The sequence below is a fragment of the Caretta caretta genome, chromosome 4, assembly GCF_965140235.1.
Source record: "Caretta caretta isolate rCarCar2 chromosome 4, rCarCar1.hap1, whole genome shotgun sequence".
Taxonomy (NCBI): domain Eukaryota; kingdom Metazoa; phylum Chordata; order Testudines; family Cheloniidae; genus Caretta; species Caretta caretta.
The window spans coordinates 109,529,743-109,545,562 of NC_134209.1; the positions used below are offsets into that span (position 1 = coordinate 109,529,743).

The 15,820-nt window shown below is 40.8% G+C and overlaps 1 protein-coding gene across 7 annotated transcripts in view; it reads right to left on the bottom strand.

Moving 5' to 3' along the window:
* TBC1D1 (TBC1 domain family member 1) overlaps positions 1-15,820 on the bottom strand; it is a 213,165-nt gene that overhangs the window by 38,947 nt on the left and 158,398 nt on the right. For all 7 annotated transcript variants that reach the window (XM_075127974.1, XM_048848603.2, XM_048848601.2 and 4 more), the window contains 2 exons: positions 9,677-9,838; positions 3,754-3,912 (listed from right to left, as the gene is read on the bottom strand). In XM_075127974.1, coding sequence (XP_074984075.1) covers positions 3,754-3,912; positions 9,677-9,838 — 321 coding nt within the window. The remainder of the gene's footprint in view (positions 1-3,753; positions 3,913-9,676; positions 9,839-15,820) is intronic.

The following is a 15,820-nucleotide window of genomic DNA, read 5'->3' on the forward strand; positions in this document are numbered from 1 at the left end:
CAAAGGTGCTGAGGGAAGTAATTGCTGAGAAGAAGCCTGGGTGTGATCTTGGAAGGTTGTTGAGTGCACATGGGAAAAGTATGGAACAGAGGTTTCTTTGTGGGGGAGAGATCATTAGGGAGTTGGGGAGCCTCCCCCATGCAGACCCTGGCTGACCCCTAGCCTCTCGCATTTAGTCAAGCACATCCGTCCCTGCACCCCCCCATGTGTCCCTGCATCCCCTTCCTCCAGCCCCAATTATCCCGGCACCCTCACTCAGCTACCTGTCCTCCCCCATCCCCATGTATCCTGCAACCCCACTCAGCCAGCCCTCCTCCCCTGTCCCCATATGTCCCTGCACCCCCGGTCCCTGAACCCCCCCATGTGGCCCTGCATCCCCATTCCCATTTAGCCCCTAGCTCAGCGCTGTCACCCCACTAGCTCCTGTGCCCCCGCCCCAGTCTGTCCCCACCACTAGCTCCTTCACTAGTCTATGTGATCCTCCCCAGCAGCTCCACATGCCCTGCTCTATCCATTCCCCCTATATCCTGTGCCTCCTCACTTGGCCCCACGGGCACGGCACTGTAAGGCAGACTCTCCCGCTTCCTCTCCACGGCTGGCAGAGCTGGCTGCCCTCTCTTCTGGTGTCGTAGCAGTCCCTGGTGGGCTAAAGGTGTAATTGCAGCACCTTCCTGGCAGAACGTATTTTCTGCAGGGGTGGAAGGAATATCTGCAGGGGACATAAATTCTGTGCATGTGTAATATCTGGGTTCCAATATCTGGGTTCCAATGAGGAAAGACAGCTAACGGTAAAGATAAGCCTGTGGCTGGGATCATGGAGGGCAAGAGATAGTCAAGGGAAACCTATCTCGGAATGAGAAAAACAAATCTCTTTTGGGTGGAAGCTATATATTGCCAGTGGGGAGGAGAGGCTGGAGTTGGTAGGGAACTACCGTTGAAAGAGGAGAAAGACTGCAATAGACAATACCTGGGGGGATGACAAGAAAGCAGCTTAACAAAGTTTGTGAAACTAAATGTCCAACTCATGAGTGAACATGGCTGGTATGCTGGTTGGGGAAGAACATCGCTGCTGGTCACAGCTCTTAAGAGGTCATTCTTGGCAATGTGCCAACATAATAGTGTTCAATAGGGATCCACATCTTAAAGAACACATGCTTTTAGGATTCAAAGTCTTTTGAGCTGAGTCCTCTTTTGTGTTTTGGGGCAGAACTGTTATATTTTGACAATTTGAGAGAGAGAAGTAATGTTGACAAGGGCAGAGAAAAGGAAAATGAACAGATATTCATGAAATAATGTCTTTTAGGTGGCCAAAGACTGTTTACCTTTAACTCCCTCTCACTCTCAATAAAATTAGCTCAAATCACTCCTCTTTGACACAACCCTAAAACAACAGTTTCACACAATTTAGTCTTAGTATGTCACCCTCATATTATAAACACCCTGACAAGCTTTAAATGAAATACAAGAATGAAATGGAAGACGGGTACAGGCAAAGATTTTCTAAAATGTTGGCCTAAGGTTAAGCCTCCTAAATCTGTAGTAAGTGGCTTGACTAACAAGGGTGCTGAACATTCAGTAGCTCCCTATGAAGCCAACGGCAACTGCTGAGTGCTCAGCACCTTTGAAAGTCAGGCTGCTTGTTCAGGTGCCTAGATATGATTTTAAGAACCTACTCTAGGCTCCTCTTTTTAAAAACCTTGACCATAGTGTGACGCTGGCAGACCAGATGCTCGCTCATGCCAAGGCCTCAGGCCTCACTGAACACTTACAAATTCATAGCTGGAAACCAGTCTTCCTTACCTGTGTGTTAGCATTATCAAAAGAAATGTTAGCTGTTATGTTGATAAGGATGTGTTTAGTGTTTTCTAAAATGCTTGTCGGATGCTACATGGTATTGTTCTCACTCAGCGATATCCTATCTTGTAAAGCGAAAGCAAGCATTTGCATTGTAAACCTCTGTAACTATGTAACTCATCAAACAGGGAAAAAACATTGTGTAATGAAAATGATGGTGTCTGACAAGAAAGTGTTAAATTCTGTTCATTAAATGCAAATGAGCCATTGCATGGAATCAAAGATCAAAGACTTTAAGTGCATTCCCCCTCCCCATGAAGAAGGGACCTGCGTGGAGACTGTTGCTTTCAGTTTGGTTTCTGTGAGAAGTTAGAAATATGGACACAAGGAAAAATTCTTCATATCTGGAGTGTCTGGATCAGTGGTTCTCAACCAGCGTCCCAATTAGCACACAGCTGCGGCCCAGCTCAGTTGTGTGCTAACGGCCAGTCTGCGTGGCGGGGTCCAGGTTCCCGGTTACCCAGTGCAAAGGAGTCGGGGCTGCAGCCTGGCTCTGTGAGCGCTGGGGCAGCCACACAGCGGGTGTCTGGGGCTTCCAGCCAGTCCCGTGGGGTTGGGGGTCCAGCGCAGCCGTTCGGCCCTGCGAGCTCTGGGGCAGGCGTGCCACGGGGGTCCAGGGCCCAGGGGGGCGGTCATGCGGGCAGCTGTCCGGCCCCGCACAGCGGGGGTTGGGGACAGGGCTGCCAATGCCCTGCCACCCGGTCCCTGAGGCCCAGGGAACACATTGTGGGCCACGATAAATAAGTTGAGAACCACTGGTCTGGATTCTAACAGGGCAGAATAACCGAACAAGAAGTCTGAGATCCCCAAAGTTACTCTGGGTAGCCCTTAAAGACTTTTGGGAAACAGGCAGAGTACTACATCTCTGCTGCCTTTTAAATTACAGACTGACTCACATGTACATATATTTTTACCTGCTTTAACCTCTCAGTAACTCTCATTCCTTTTTCTTAGCTAATAAACCTCTGGTTAGTTTACTATGGAAGTAACTTCTATAGCGTTGTCATTGGTGTGAGATCTATGATGTGAATTGACCTGGGTGAGTGACTGGTCTCTTGGGAGTTAGTGTAACCTGAATATTTTGTAATTTTTGGTGTAAGTAACCATTTATCACATAGTCCAGCTTGCCTGGGTAGCAAGATAGCCTGGAGTGTCGAAGGAAGCTGTCTGTGACTCCACTATAAGACTATTGTATTACTTCAGGAGTTCACATTTGGTCCTGGGTTGGTGAAATCTAATGATAGAACATACCACGGGTGGGGTGTCTGCCTTGCTTTTTGACAGTCTGCCCTGAGGCTGGCACTCTGGTCGTGAGCCACTCCAGACAGCATGACACACAGTATTTTAAAGGAGAAACTGAGTGAGACTCAATAAATACCTTGCAAGATATTTGAACTTCTGTCAGAGAGAACTGTTTACCAAAATAAAATAAAACCAAAATAATACCCATTAGAACCAAACTCCTACACTTTTCCAAGTAAAGCTGTTTTAAATAGAAGGCAGCACTGAGGATTAGAAATGAGTCGCACCTATTTTAAAACAAGCCTCAACTCTTACAAACAGATTTGCTTCCCTGGCAGTTTCTATCCCGTTGACTTTAGGAGTTCCCTGTCAAAGTCTGAAGTATAGCTGCATTAATCACATATACCAAAGTGCTTATTAATGCCCTATCTAATAAGAGGAGATTGTAGAACATTTCTGCATTTGAAATATGGACTTAGTGATTGCTAATAATGTGAAGTAATTATTTTCAATTATATCAGATTAAAATCACTTCTCATCCATAACCTATTATTAATCCAAGAAACATTTTTACTAGTTATTTTCTTTGTTAGAATTCTCCCGCTCCAAAGGTTGTGAAACTTTAGTTCTCATTTCACAATGCTGCTGTAGACTTACCAAGGTCAATAAGTATTGCATGTTGCTGGGAAGTTAATTGTTTTAAGAGTTCTTTGTAGGGAGTGTCCTTTGGCTGCTGCTTACTTGGAAACTGATGTTTAAGATGGTATTGTTCTGCTAAAAACTTCCAGATCTCACCCCGGTGATGACGTGGTACTCCTTGCAAGAAAGGGAAAAAAATAAGGGTGAGTGGGAAATACTTTACTCTTCTAATCACAAGAGCAAAAATATGTCTCAAGTAAACAGTCCAGTAGAACCTCAGAGTTCTGAACCCCAGAGTTACGAACAACCTCCATTCCTGAGGTTTCATAACTCTAAGGTTCTACTGTATTAGCCGGAGTGAGGCTTGGGAGATCTATCTAACAGAAACTGTCTGTGACCTTCCAAGTTATACACCCTGTGGAAGACTACAGAAGCTGGCTATGCAGCAGGCCTACCTAGTTAGAATTCAGGTTCATCTGGTTTGCAAAATGTACCCTCTTTCCCCCCACTGGCCAAAGCATAAAAATCCTAATGGGGGCGTGGTGTGTGCACACTGGTCATGCGGTTGGAACAGCAGCTGCATAAGGCTGAAATTAGAATTATGCAACCATTTTGAGAGAAAAGCACCACAAACGAACAGCTACTGTACCAGCTTCTTTAGGCAAGTACCAGCCACATAGGCCTCTAAGCAACCTAAAACTGCTGAACCGTTAAGTTACAAGTCTTCTCCACAGCTTTCCAAGCTGAAGTACACAATCTAAAGCTTTTTGATGGAATTGATATAGATTACTTTCTAATACCGCAAACTATTGTCCTTCTGGTTGGCACAATCAGAAATTTGGGAATCATCAAGAAAGGGGTAGATAATAAGACAGAAAATATGATATTGCCTCTGTATAACTCCACAGTACGCCCACACCTTGAATACTGCATGCAGATGTGGTCGCTCCATCTCAAAAAAGATATACACTGGACCCTCGCCAGAACGTGGGATTTGGGATCCATGTGTGGTACGGCGTTAAAGCGGGGACCGCGTTATAGCTGGCACCACGTTAAAATGAATTGCAATTAAAGTAATTAAATTTGGGATCCATGGCCACGACCTCATTATATGAGAATCTGCGCTATGTAGACACGCGTTCTAGCGAGGGTCCAGTGTACTGGAGTTGGAAAAAGTAAAGTAAAGGGCAACAAAAATGATTAGGGGTATAGAACAGCTTCTGTATGAGGAGAAGACTGGCACTTTTCAGCTTGGAAAAGAGGCAACTAAGGGGGGATATGATAGAGGTCTATAAAATCATGAGTGATATAGAGAAAGTAAATAAGGAAGTGTTATTTACTCCTTCTCATAATACAAGAACAAGAAGCCACCAAATGAAATTAATAGGTAGCAGGTTTAAAACAAACATAAGGAAGTATTTTTTCACACAATGCACTGTCAACCTCTGGAACTCCTTGCCGGAGGGTGTTATGAAGGTCAAGACTATAAAAGGGTTCAAAAGGGAGCTAGATAGATTCATGGAAGATAGGTCCATCAATGGCTATTAGCCAGAATTGGCAGAAATGGTGTCCCTAGCCTCTGTTTGCCAGAAGCTGGGATTGGGTGACAGGGCATGGATCACTTGATGATATCCGGTCTGTTCATTCCTTTTGGGGCACCTGCCATTGGCCACTGTCAGAGGACAGGATACTGGGTTTGATGGATCTTTGGTCTGACCCAGTATGGCCGTTCTTATGTTCTTACAAGGTACTGTGCACTAGGATTCATGCACACCGTAAGCACCCAGCATGTGCAATTCAGACATCATCTAGTGATTAAAACACAGGCCTGACAGTTAGGAGGCATGTGTCCTATTCTCACTTCTGCTATAGGCTTGCTGTGCGACCTTGGGCAAGTAACCATATTTTAAAGCCTCACTTTCCCCATCTGAAAGAGGAGATAATACTCCTTTCCAAAATCACACAGGTGATGGGAGGCTTAATTTATGATTACTTGCAATGCGCTGAAATCTGTAGATAGAGAAGTGCAAAGTATTATCATAACTAAGGCCCTACCAAATTCATGGTCCATTTTGGTCAATTTCACGGTCATAGGATTTTAAAAATCATAAATTTCATGATTTCAGCTATTTAAATCTGAAATTTCACAGTGTTATAATTGTATAGGTCCTGACCCAAAAAGGAGTTGGGGGGGGGCACACAGTTATTGTAGGGGGTTTGTGGAACCGCTATCCTTACTTCTACGCTGCTGTTGGCAGCGGAGCTGCTTTCAGAGCTGGGCAGCCGGAGAACAGTGGCTGCTGGCCAGGATCTCGGCTTTGAAGGCAGAGTTGCCACCAAGAGCAGCGCAGAAGTAAGGGTGGCCTGGTACGATATCGCCACCTTTACTTCTGTGCTGCTGCTAGCGGGGCGCTGCCTTCAGTGCTGGGCACTTGGCCAACAGCCACTGCTCTCCGGCCACCCAAGTCTGAAGGCAGCACAGAAGTAAGGGTGGCAAAAATGTGACCCCCCCCCCAAATAAACTTGCGACCCCCCCGCGCAACTCCCTTTTAGGTCAGTGCCCCCAATTTGAGAAAAACTGGTCTCCTTGTTAAATCTGTACAGTATAGGGCAAAATCACACAAAAGACCAAATTTCACAGTTCGTGACATGTTTTTCATGGCTGTGAATTTGGTAGGACCCTAATTATAATGGTTCAGGCTGTGTTACTGTTCAACATGAGGAAAGGTACTTTACACGAAGAAGTCACTAGGGCTACTCATAGCATAAGATTCTATTCAATGCAAATAAGGATATTCCAATCTAGTCTTAAATGTGTTGGAATCAAGGGTTCACTTTTAGAGTCATCTATGAGTTGTGGTTTTTATTGTTTCTTTTGGTAAATATTTAAAACATAGTAAGAGATCAACACAGGAGGTCAAAATTAAGTCAGTTATCAAATAAGGGCTGAGTGGAGTCAGACCAAAACTTTTTTCTTTTCTTTTTCTTTTATTGGGGAAAAAATGCAGATTCTGCTACACTAAAACAACTTTTGTCAATTTCACTCAATTGTTTCAATTGGGGGAAAAACCTAAATGTTTCATTTTTGATATCTGTGAGAAAAAATATTTTTATTCAAAATAGCTTTGCATTTTTAAATTTCCTTTAATTTTATTTTAAATTAAAAAAACAACAACATTAAAAGCTTGAAATCAAAAATGTTTTATTAATCAAAACAAAATTTTCCTTGACTTTTCAGAATTGCCCGTGAACTGAAAATATCTGTTATTGGCCTGGCTCTAGAAGAAATATATACGAGCACAATTTTACAGTACTTCCTTACATAAAAACCAAAATGAGTAAGTATTTTTCTGATATGTATTTTTAATAGATCATCATTATCTCCAGATCATTACTTTATAGTGAAACTCCTGTAAGAACATGCTAAGAGCAAAACTGATATTTGAAGCAAAACCAGAGCACAATGTAAATAGGGAGTATCTTCACAACTACTTTCAGTGTTTTGAACTTGGTTACTGAATAAAAATACATCAAATGGTGTAAACAGGTTTTTCGATTCACTGAAGGAACCAGATTCTGTTCTCAATTCTGTCCTGCAATTCCGCTAGCTTCAATTGGGTGAACAGGTAACTGGCAGTAGACTGGCCAACAGTATAAATCTATTGCTACTGTATACACCATTACAGATCAATTAAATCCCCTTCAGGGCAAATAGTTGCTAAATTATTCCCATATCAATTATATCTGTGCATACTGCAACATCCACATAAACAAGGTATTTAGTCCAGTATTTCCCCAATTGAAGATATTTTGTATTTAGATGCTATTATTGATTAAGACTCATACTAAATATATTTATCTGCTTGCTTCAACCAGTATAACAGTAAAAAGTTACTAGAAAAAACTCATTCTGAATTAGGATTTGGTGTACAGTATGTTTGCTGAATTCTGCCCCCTCCCCCTTTTTTTTCTTTTTTTTCCATTCATCTCATGTTCTCCTTCTGGTTCTTTTCTTTTTTGGTGGAGTTTCTTTCTAAAATCAGTTTAAGGACATTTTTTTCATTGTCAGGAATTAAGTTAGAAACTTGGAGCCTCACGTTGGTATTTTGGAGTTATAAATCAACTGGTCTGGTGTCATTTGCCTATCTAAGGCCTGGTCTACACTGGGGGGTGGGGGATCGACCTAAGATACGCAACTTCAGCTGCGAGAATAGCATAGCTGAAGCCAACGTATCTTAGGTTGACTTACCTCGTGTCCTCACTCTGCGGGGTCAACTGCCGCTGCTCCCCCGTCGACTCCACTTCCGTCTCTCGCCGCGTTGGAGTACAGGAGTCGACGGCAGAGTGATCAGGAATCGATTTATCGCGTCTACACTAGATGCTATAAATCGATCCCCGCTAGATCGATCACTACCCGCCAATCCGGCGGGTAGTGTAGATGTACCCTAACAGTGGATAGATAGACAGGCTCAACAACCTATTTTATTAATCATCTGCTAACAGTGGATGATGGTTAGTTACCTACCCATAGACCTAGTATGCTACACAGACTGGGAATGTACAGTGCCTGGCTCAGCAGGGCTGAAGCCTCCAAACACTACTACAATACAGACAGTAATAGATGAACAATGGCCAATTTTGTCAAACACGTTTTTTCAAAAAAACCTTAGGCTGTGTCCACTTTACTGCTATTAAGACCCAACTGTTCATCCATTTCTGAAATACTTAGGAAGAGAGCTATGCCATGTCTGCCAGATATTTGGAGATATATAGGCAGTGTGGTAGAGGGGACTCAGCTGACAAAGTGGGCAACGGCAAAGAATGTTTGTTCCGGTATTGCATAGAAAACATCAGAGGGGAAAACAGACATTTTCTCATTAGCATATGTGGAGCTCATGCATCTTCAGCAAGCTGTTACCCATGAAGGCTATTTACTGCTACTTTGAACCTTCTAGGCTTCATGATGACTGAAAATTCAAGGCATTCAAAAGCATTTTTTCTACCTCCTTTTTCAAGAAGCCTATGGTACACTCAGCAACCTATACAACTCAGTCAGATAAATCTGCACTGTACTGTGGAAGATATGGTCCTCCCGGGAAGCCGGCTCCTAGGAGAGCCTGAACTATAACTCCCATAGGCAATATTCTAGGAAAATGCAATTTAATGCAAATCTGACTCAAAGGAAGCCTTCTGAGTCCTTTCAACATAAGAAAACATTTTGATTTTAGGAATCTCAAAATGTTTTGATCAAAAAGATTGAAATGAAAAGCTCTGACATTTAAAAAAATTCTATTCAGAATTTGTTCTGTGAAAAATTTTGAAATTTCAACTTTTCATCTAATTGCAGAATGAAAACTAACATGGGACTTTCCTGCAGGACTGAAATTACAAATTTAACTCAGCTGTAGTAGATATCAATGTCTCACTTGGGACCACTTTGTTCCCTTGTACAGATACTGTATTGAACCTTTTTCTGACAATGTGCAGTAAGAGCTGGGATAGGATTTCCAGGTAACAGTTTAGAGAGTTTACTCTGTTCTTTACATGAATAAATCTTTGAGGGGTTATCTGTGTTTATTTTCAACTCAAGTTATAACAGCGTCTAATACAATTGAGCGGCCTTTGCTACAACTCTGCTGTCCAAATCTCTCTTCCCCTTAGGATGAAGTTCATTAAAAGTGAATGTCACATACTTTACCCTCAGTTCCATGGTTGCAACTATGGTTTAAAATCAATGGGAGTGGCAAATGTGTAGCTAAGGGGCAGCGGGCCTCAAATGTATCAATTTGAACAGTGTCAATTGTTTATTTAGACCACTGTGAACACCCCACTTAATAAGGTGATAAAAGAACTGATATTGGTAGAGAAAAGCAATCAGAGTGACTTCTAACATTAAGTTGTACATGAATTCCACCATTTCAAAAATATAGGCCATGCTTACCTTGCCCAACAGCAGAATGTATTGTTTCCATATCAGTTTTTGTCTTTGACCTTCCTGGCGTACTCAGCATTTTTTCCCAAACCAAAGTTACATCTTTCAAGCACGGAGTGATTTCTTCATAATCAAGTTTCAGACGCCTGTTCAGCAAATCGTTTTCAGAAGCTAGGAAATGATATTAACAGTGTACCAGTTAAGATTGTACAATACTATCGAACAGATTCACTTACAGAGGGCCTTATCATGCAAACGTCCACGCAGATGCCTGTCTACATCACTGAAGATGTAGGACTTTTGACAAGCTCCGTAAAAATTTCAGGATGCTTTTTTTTTTAAACTGTTCTAGTTGTGCAGTTCTGTTGGAAGCCATTCTGTTAAAATCCATTCCGCATGGCAGCTCAGATGAAGAGCCTTACAACTAGTCAAATCTTTAAAACTGAAAGAGACACTGAAGATGGTTAATGAAACAGGCAAGATTGTTAAAGACAATTTTGATTTTTCCTCTTCACAAAAAGGATTTAGTGTAAACAAGACCAAAACTGAACATGAGATATAAAAGTAACATAGTCTGCCCCTTTGTAAGCTACCCTCCCTTTTGACTCAGAATTATCGAGGAGTATAGCTGTTTATTAGGAGTAGAACACAGTTACAACACTGAGCACATGCCATAATAAAAGTCTGTGGCAAGTCTACTGAGAATTTTAGGGATATCAATTTTTAAAGGGGGATCAGGGAGTCAGCTGATTTTGTTGGAGGATGGTGGTGATATGGTCACAGCCTTTGCACATGTGAGAAAGTGAGCAGAAGCACTATTTTGACCATGTGAAGGCTTGGGGAGACCCTAGAAATGCAAGAGAGGCAAGAGGAGATAAAGGATATGTCTACACTGCAGACACCCACTCTGGTTTGTGGGGCGTGGGCTAATTGCGGTGTCAGCAGGATCCTAGTGCCTGGGCTACAACCCAAGCCTGAATATCTACATCACAATTAAACAGTCCCTTAGCCTGAGCCCCTTAGCCCGAGTCAGCTGGCACAGGCCAGCCTCAGGGTTTTAATTGCTGTGCAGGCATACCCAAAGAGGAATGAGGATTTAAAGTGTTAAAAAAATTAACTCATATTAAATCCCAAGCAGGTCTCCTGAGTTGAAACCATGTTTAAAAAGTTATGTGTCATAAAGTTTCCATCACTTTAATGATGTTTGTGTGATATATGCACAATACCTCGTTGCTGTGACGATGCATTACTGTAATGCATTACAGTGTACTGTCATTCTGAGGACATATTATTACCATACATCAGAAGACTACTGTCACTTTGATGATTTAATACCATAATGCTTCACCAAAACAACACTCCTATTTATCACTGTGTTGAGACAATCTAAGTTAAAAGGACAAAGTAACTTTTTAATAGTTTAACTCTCCATTGTTAAAGCTGTTTATACAAATTTAAGTCTTATTTTGCTGATTTTTCCTCTCTTCCATTTACGGTAGAGCTGTAGTTAGTAATATAATAGTAATATTAACAATACTTTAAAAAAAAATAATTTACAGAATCTCTGATCATGCCAAAATACTTTGTGTAACAGCATTATTGACTGTGTCATTACAGCTCTGGGCATAGTTTGCTATACAACTTCTGCCACTGAAGTTTTTAAAGCACTGATTTTTGTGGGTCACATGAAGCAAGGGCTATTTTTCAATTTGTCAGAAAGGAATGGTAAACTGGATATAGTTAGAAAATTTTCACCTTTAAATTATATAATGATTCAGGCCCCAATCCTGCCAGCATTTATCACGTGAACAACTCAGTGGAATTACTCGTGTGAGTTAAATTATGAGTTTTTGCAGGATCAGGGCCTTTTAGTTTCCCAATGAATCAATTTGTAGGCCTTTTGTGACATTTCATTAATCTGAATAACCTAAATCCTTGAAATTTATTTAAATTTTTTTTTGTTCCTAAATCCATTTTGAGGTAATATGTTTCCTGGAAAGTAAATTAAAGGCATCAGCAGAGACTTTAATCACTGCAGTGTTTTCCAAGGCAAGCGAGCTCACCTTATGACTTAGTTTACTGGGGCTTAGGCAAGCAAAAGTAACCAGTGAATTCAGCTGTTTTGTTTCACATCCCACACTAGTATGATATACTCTTCTAGAATGCTATCTGGCCTTAGAAGCACAGATTGCAGCACTAAATACTGAATTCAGACTGTGTAGAAAGATTACGCAAACTAAACAGTTATACTCATGGCAATCCAATGCACAACACTGAATTCCCACTTCTGTTTCAACTATGTGGTTTTTCCTCCTCCCAATTTAACGACGTAGGAATTTACAAAATTAAAAACTAAAATGCTTCATCCTTACTGGATATCATTATAATGACCACCATTTTCCAGATGGATAAACCGAGTCACAGGGACATCACAGACTAGATTTACAAAGGCATGTGCCTAAAGATGCTGATAGACACCTTACAAAAACACCTAAACGGGTTAGGCACTTAACTCCCATTGAGTTAGGTGCCTAACCTGTTTATGTACATCTGTAAATCCCACTGGGTACCTGACTGCATCTTTAGGCGCTTAAATACCTTTATAAAGATAGCTCCAAGTGACGTGCCCAAACCTTTGATGATGTCAAATATGAAATTGCTTAACATTAATCTTCAAGGTAACTGACTGCAATTATGATGAGAACTAACATGAGGATTAGTGGTATAGTTTACTATATGCTTCTAATCTCAGTCTGTTACCCTAAACTTACTGATAAGGAACCTCTATGTTACCATACTCAAAAGTCCTTAAGATTGATTTGTTTTAGGATTTGACATGATGATGCATTCTTACTGGTTTCACTGATTTGTATTTGTGGTTGTATCCCTCTAATACTAGAGGGAAAAGAAATTCTAACTAGAAATTATTATTTAAAATGTTTGTAAGAGGTCACTTTTTTCATGTTTGTCTGTTTCCAAATCACAGTTGCCAACTTTCACATGGTAAATAAGCACCCCAACTTTCACAATAAACCAAAAATCAAGCTAAACCCATTTCAAAACAAGGCCAAAACAAGCCAACCCCTAAGAACCCCAACACTCTATGTGAGTAGATCCCCCCAGCGCGCAGTCTGGGATTGTGATAGGCCCACTGTGCACCCTGTCTCTCTTCCCCCCTTGCCCCTGCTTTCCTCTGCTTGCTGGGAGCCAATCAAAAAACAGAAGCAACAAGCTACAACAAGCAACAAGCTAGAAGCCAAAAACTTGCCAACAAGCAACTCACAAGCCAACTAAGCCAAAAACAAGCCAAATTTCTGAGGTTTTTTTTGTGGGTTTGGCATGTCTGTTCCACATATCCATCCTGCTGTGCCAAAGGTATGGTTAAAAAACCCAAACATAAATTTTATCCAGAATTTTCTTTTAATGTACCAGAGATTTGATTCTGAGTAAAGGAATAATCATTTATTACTTTTTAAATAAAGTGAAACAGACTTTCACTTTACACTCTACAAGGCATTTTAAACACAATGACAAGGGTCATGTTTATTAATCTGCCTTTTCTGGCTGGCTTAGTGCTGGAATTCTGCTTTTGGTACCGCCTCTGCCTTTAAAGTCAACTGTTACTGGTATCCAGTATTTCATGCCTAGGGTCAGGGCCAATCAGAGCGGGGGAGCGAGGAGGGCCATTTGGCCTGGGCCTCAAGCTCAAAGGGAGACTCAAATTTAGACACTTATTAATGTTTTGGCATTTGATAAGTTTCACAACTTATTTTTATGAGCATCCCTATTGAACCAGAAAAGCATTTGTTCAATAAAAAATTATTCAAACTATGTCTCACTCTTTTTTGGTGCCTTATTTTGTTTTCATGTGTTGTCATTTTTTATTTTTTATTATGGCTGGGGGCCTCAAAAGCTGGAAGTGGCCTGGACCTCTCTGGACCTCTGAGAGGGCCTGCCCAGGGTCATATAAAGTTGGCTCAGGAATGGAATTACAACCACAAAACAAAGGACACATCTACATGGGGACTTTTGGTGAGAAGCCACGAGAGGAGTGAGTGAAATTAGGATACAGAAAGAAACCCTAAAGATTAAAAGAAAGCAGTGCACCTTTGTTTTTGTAATGCTTGGCTGCAAATTAAAAAAAAAAAAGTCTTACTCCTTAACTGCTCTTCTTCTCTTTCCTCCTCTTCACATTGCCATCGTTTACCTTCAGTACTGCTGAAAGCAAGGCTTCAAAGAATCTAACCTCATGTGACCTCACTCTTCAATTTCTGCAGTCTCCTTCAAATGATGAGACTTTTGCAGTGAACGCAAGCAGTGCTAGTGACAACGGAGGTTTGTGCAGAGAATAACATACAAATAATGTGATTTATTCTCCTCTAGGTCTGCGCACCTACCTATCCAGACTGAAGGGAAAAAAATGGTCTGTTGCTATGTTAGCCAGGACTACTCCTTTCAGATCAGTATTTAGACTCTCCGTACTGGTATGTTCAACAAATATGCAATATGTAATTAGAGGTGAGCCAAACTACTATAGCAAAATTAGAATTGGGTACTATACATGTTGACCTTTCTGTAGGACGAGAATTAGGCACTTTCGGGCTAAACAAGTTCAGATGCATTATGGTTACACTTCTATTGAAGTGTGATTTATCTACACATTCTTGGTAGGACATGTCATAAAGTATACCCTGATGTTCCAACATCTTTTTTACTACAAATTGCTCTATGCTTGAACATTGAATTAAAAGAATTACAGCACCAATTATGTGTCAGCTTAGAAAGTGACTCTATATCTCTAAATAAATGCAACTCCACTCAACAGAGGACCCAACTTGTTCACATTTTCTTCAAGTCAAAAAGAATATCATATAAAAAAACCAAAACATAAGGCCCCTTGTTTTCCTACATGAAGATAATTTTAAAATAAGCATCGCAGTAGCAGCTTGCATTAGAGCTGATGGGCAAACTGTTAGTCACTTTTTGTTTGTCTTTTGCAATTAACAGTATTATCTGGTACTTGAACATTTGGAAGCATAATTTTACCTGGCTGTTCAACGTACAGAATGCCCATGGAAGTCAATGGTAGTGGTATGCAAAGATTGAGGGGAGGATATACCCTTAGTAAGTGAGAACGCCTGGACAGCAACAGTAAATATTTAAATGTGAAATAATGTATCAAGAGATAAAGATGGTAAGTAGTGAATATTATACTGCACATTTAATATTAGCACTTTTACTGCTTAATTTAGTAGTAGTCAAAATGAACGTATTCTGTGCTTATTGAAACATTATTGCATATTAAAATATTTACTGTTAGTTCCCAAAGATGAAAACCCCTGAATATGTGGCTGATAAAAAAGCAAGCCTGCTAAAACATGTTCTCACATGCTTTTCAAAACATGTGTCACGGGCTGGTTCCTTTGTATAACAGCAACTCAGAGCACTTCTTGAAATTTATCTGCCTGTAAGGAAGAAAAAAAAGCAATTCCAAGATACACGTGCTCCTGTTTCTTTTAAAGACTTGTTTCTTTCATTTATTGACAAGTTTCAGACATACCGATCTTTAGTGTATTTGTGGTTGTTTAGTAATTAGTGTCTATTTTCTCTAGACAGAGTGCTGATCAACATCTGACTAAGCTTATTTTCTCATTTTCATAGATATAAGTGTCACACGGTGATTTAACACGTTATCCGTGGATTTCATGTGGGTTTCACTTTGAAGGTGAAAGAGGCAAGAAATAAACCATCGGAGTATTTAAAAAAAGAGAAAAAATATACTTTTTAATGTTAAGTCCCATAAGAACTGAAAAAACCTTAGGTTCCCACATGTTCAGAAATTCCCACAGCAACTGCATAATACAGCTACCAGCTAAAGTTCTAATTGGAAGTTTTATAAATCTCTGCCTGAGTTGAGCTTCCATACTACACAAAATCTTTCAGAACTAGCTCAGACCTCTACCTAAACCAACCTTCCCTGGCTGGGCTAATCTTTCAAGACTAGACTCCCAGGCTGCGCTAGGTCTTTCAAGAATGGAACAAATCTTTCGGGTTCGGCAGGCCTTTGCCTGAGCCAGGCTTCCAAGCTAACTTCAGTCCTAGGCTGACTTCAGAAATTGGAGCAGGAGTTTGCCTAAGCTAAGCTTCCAGGCT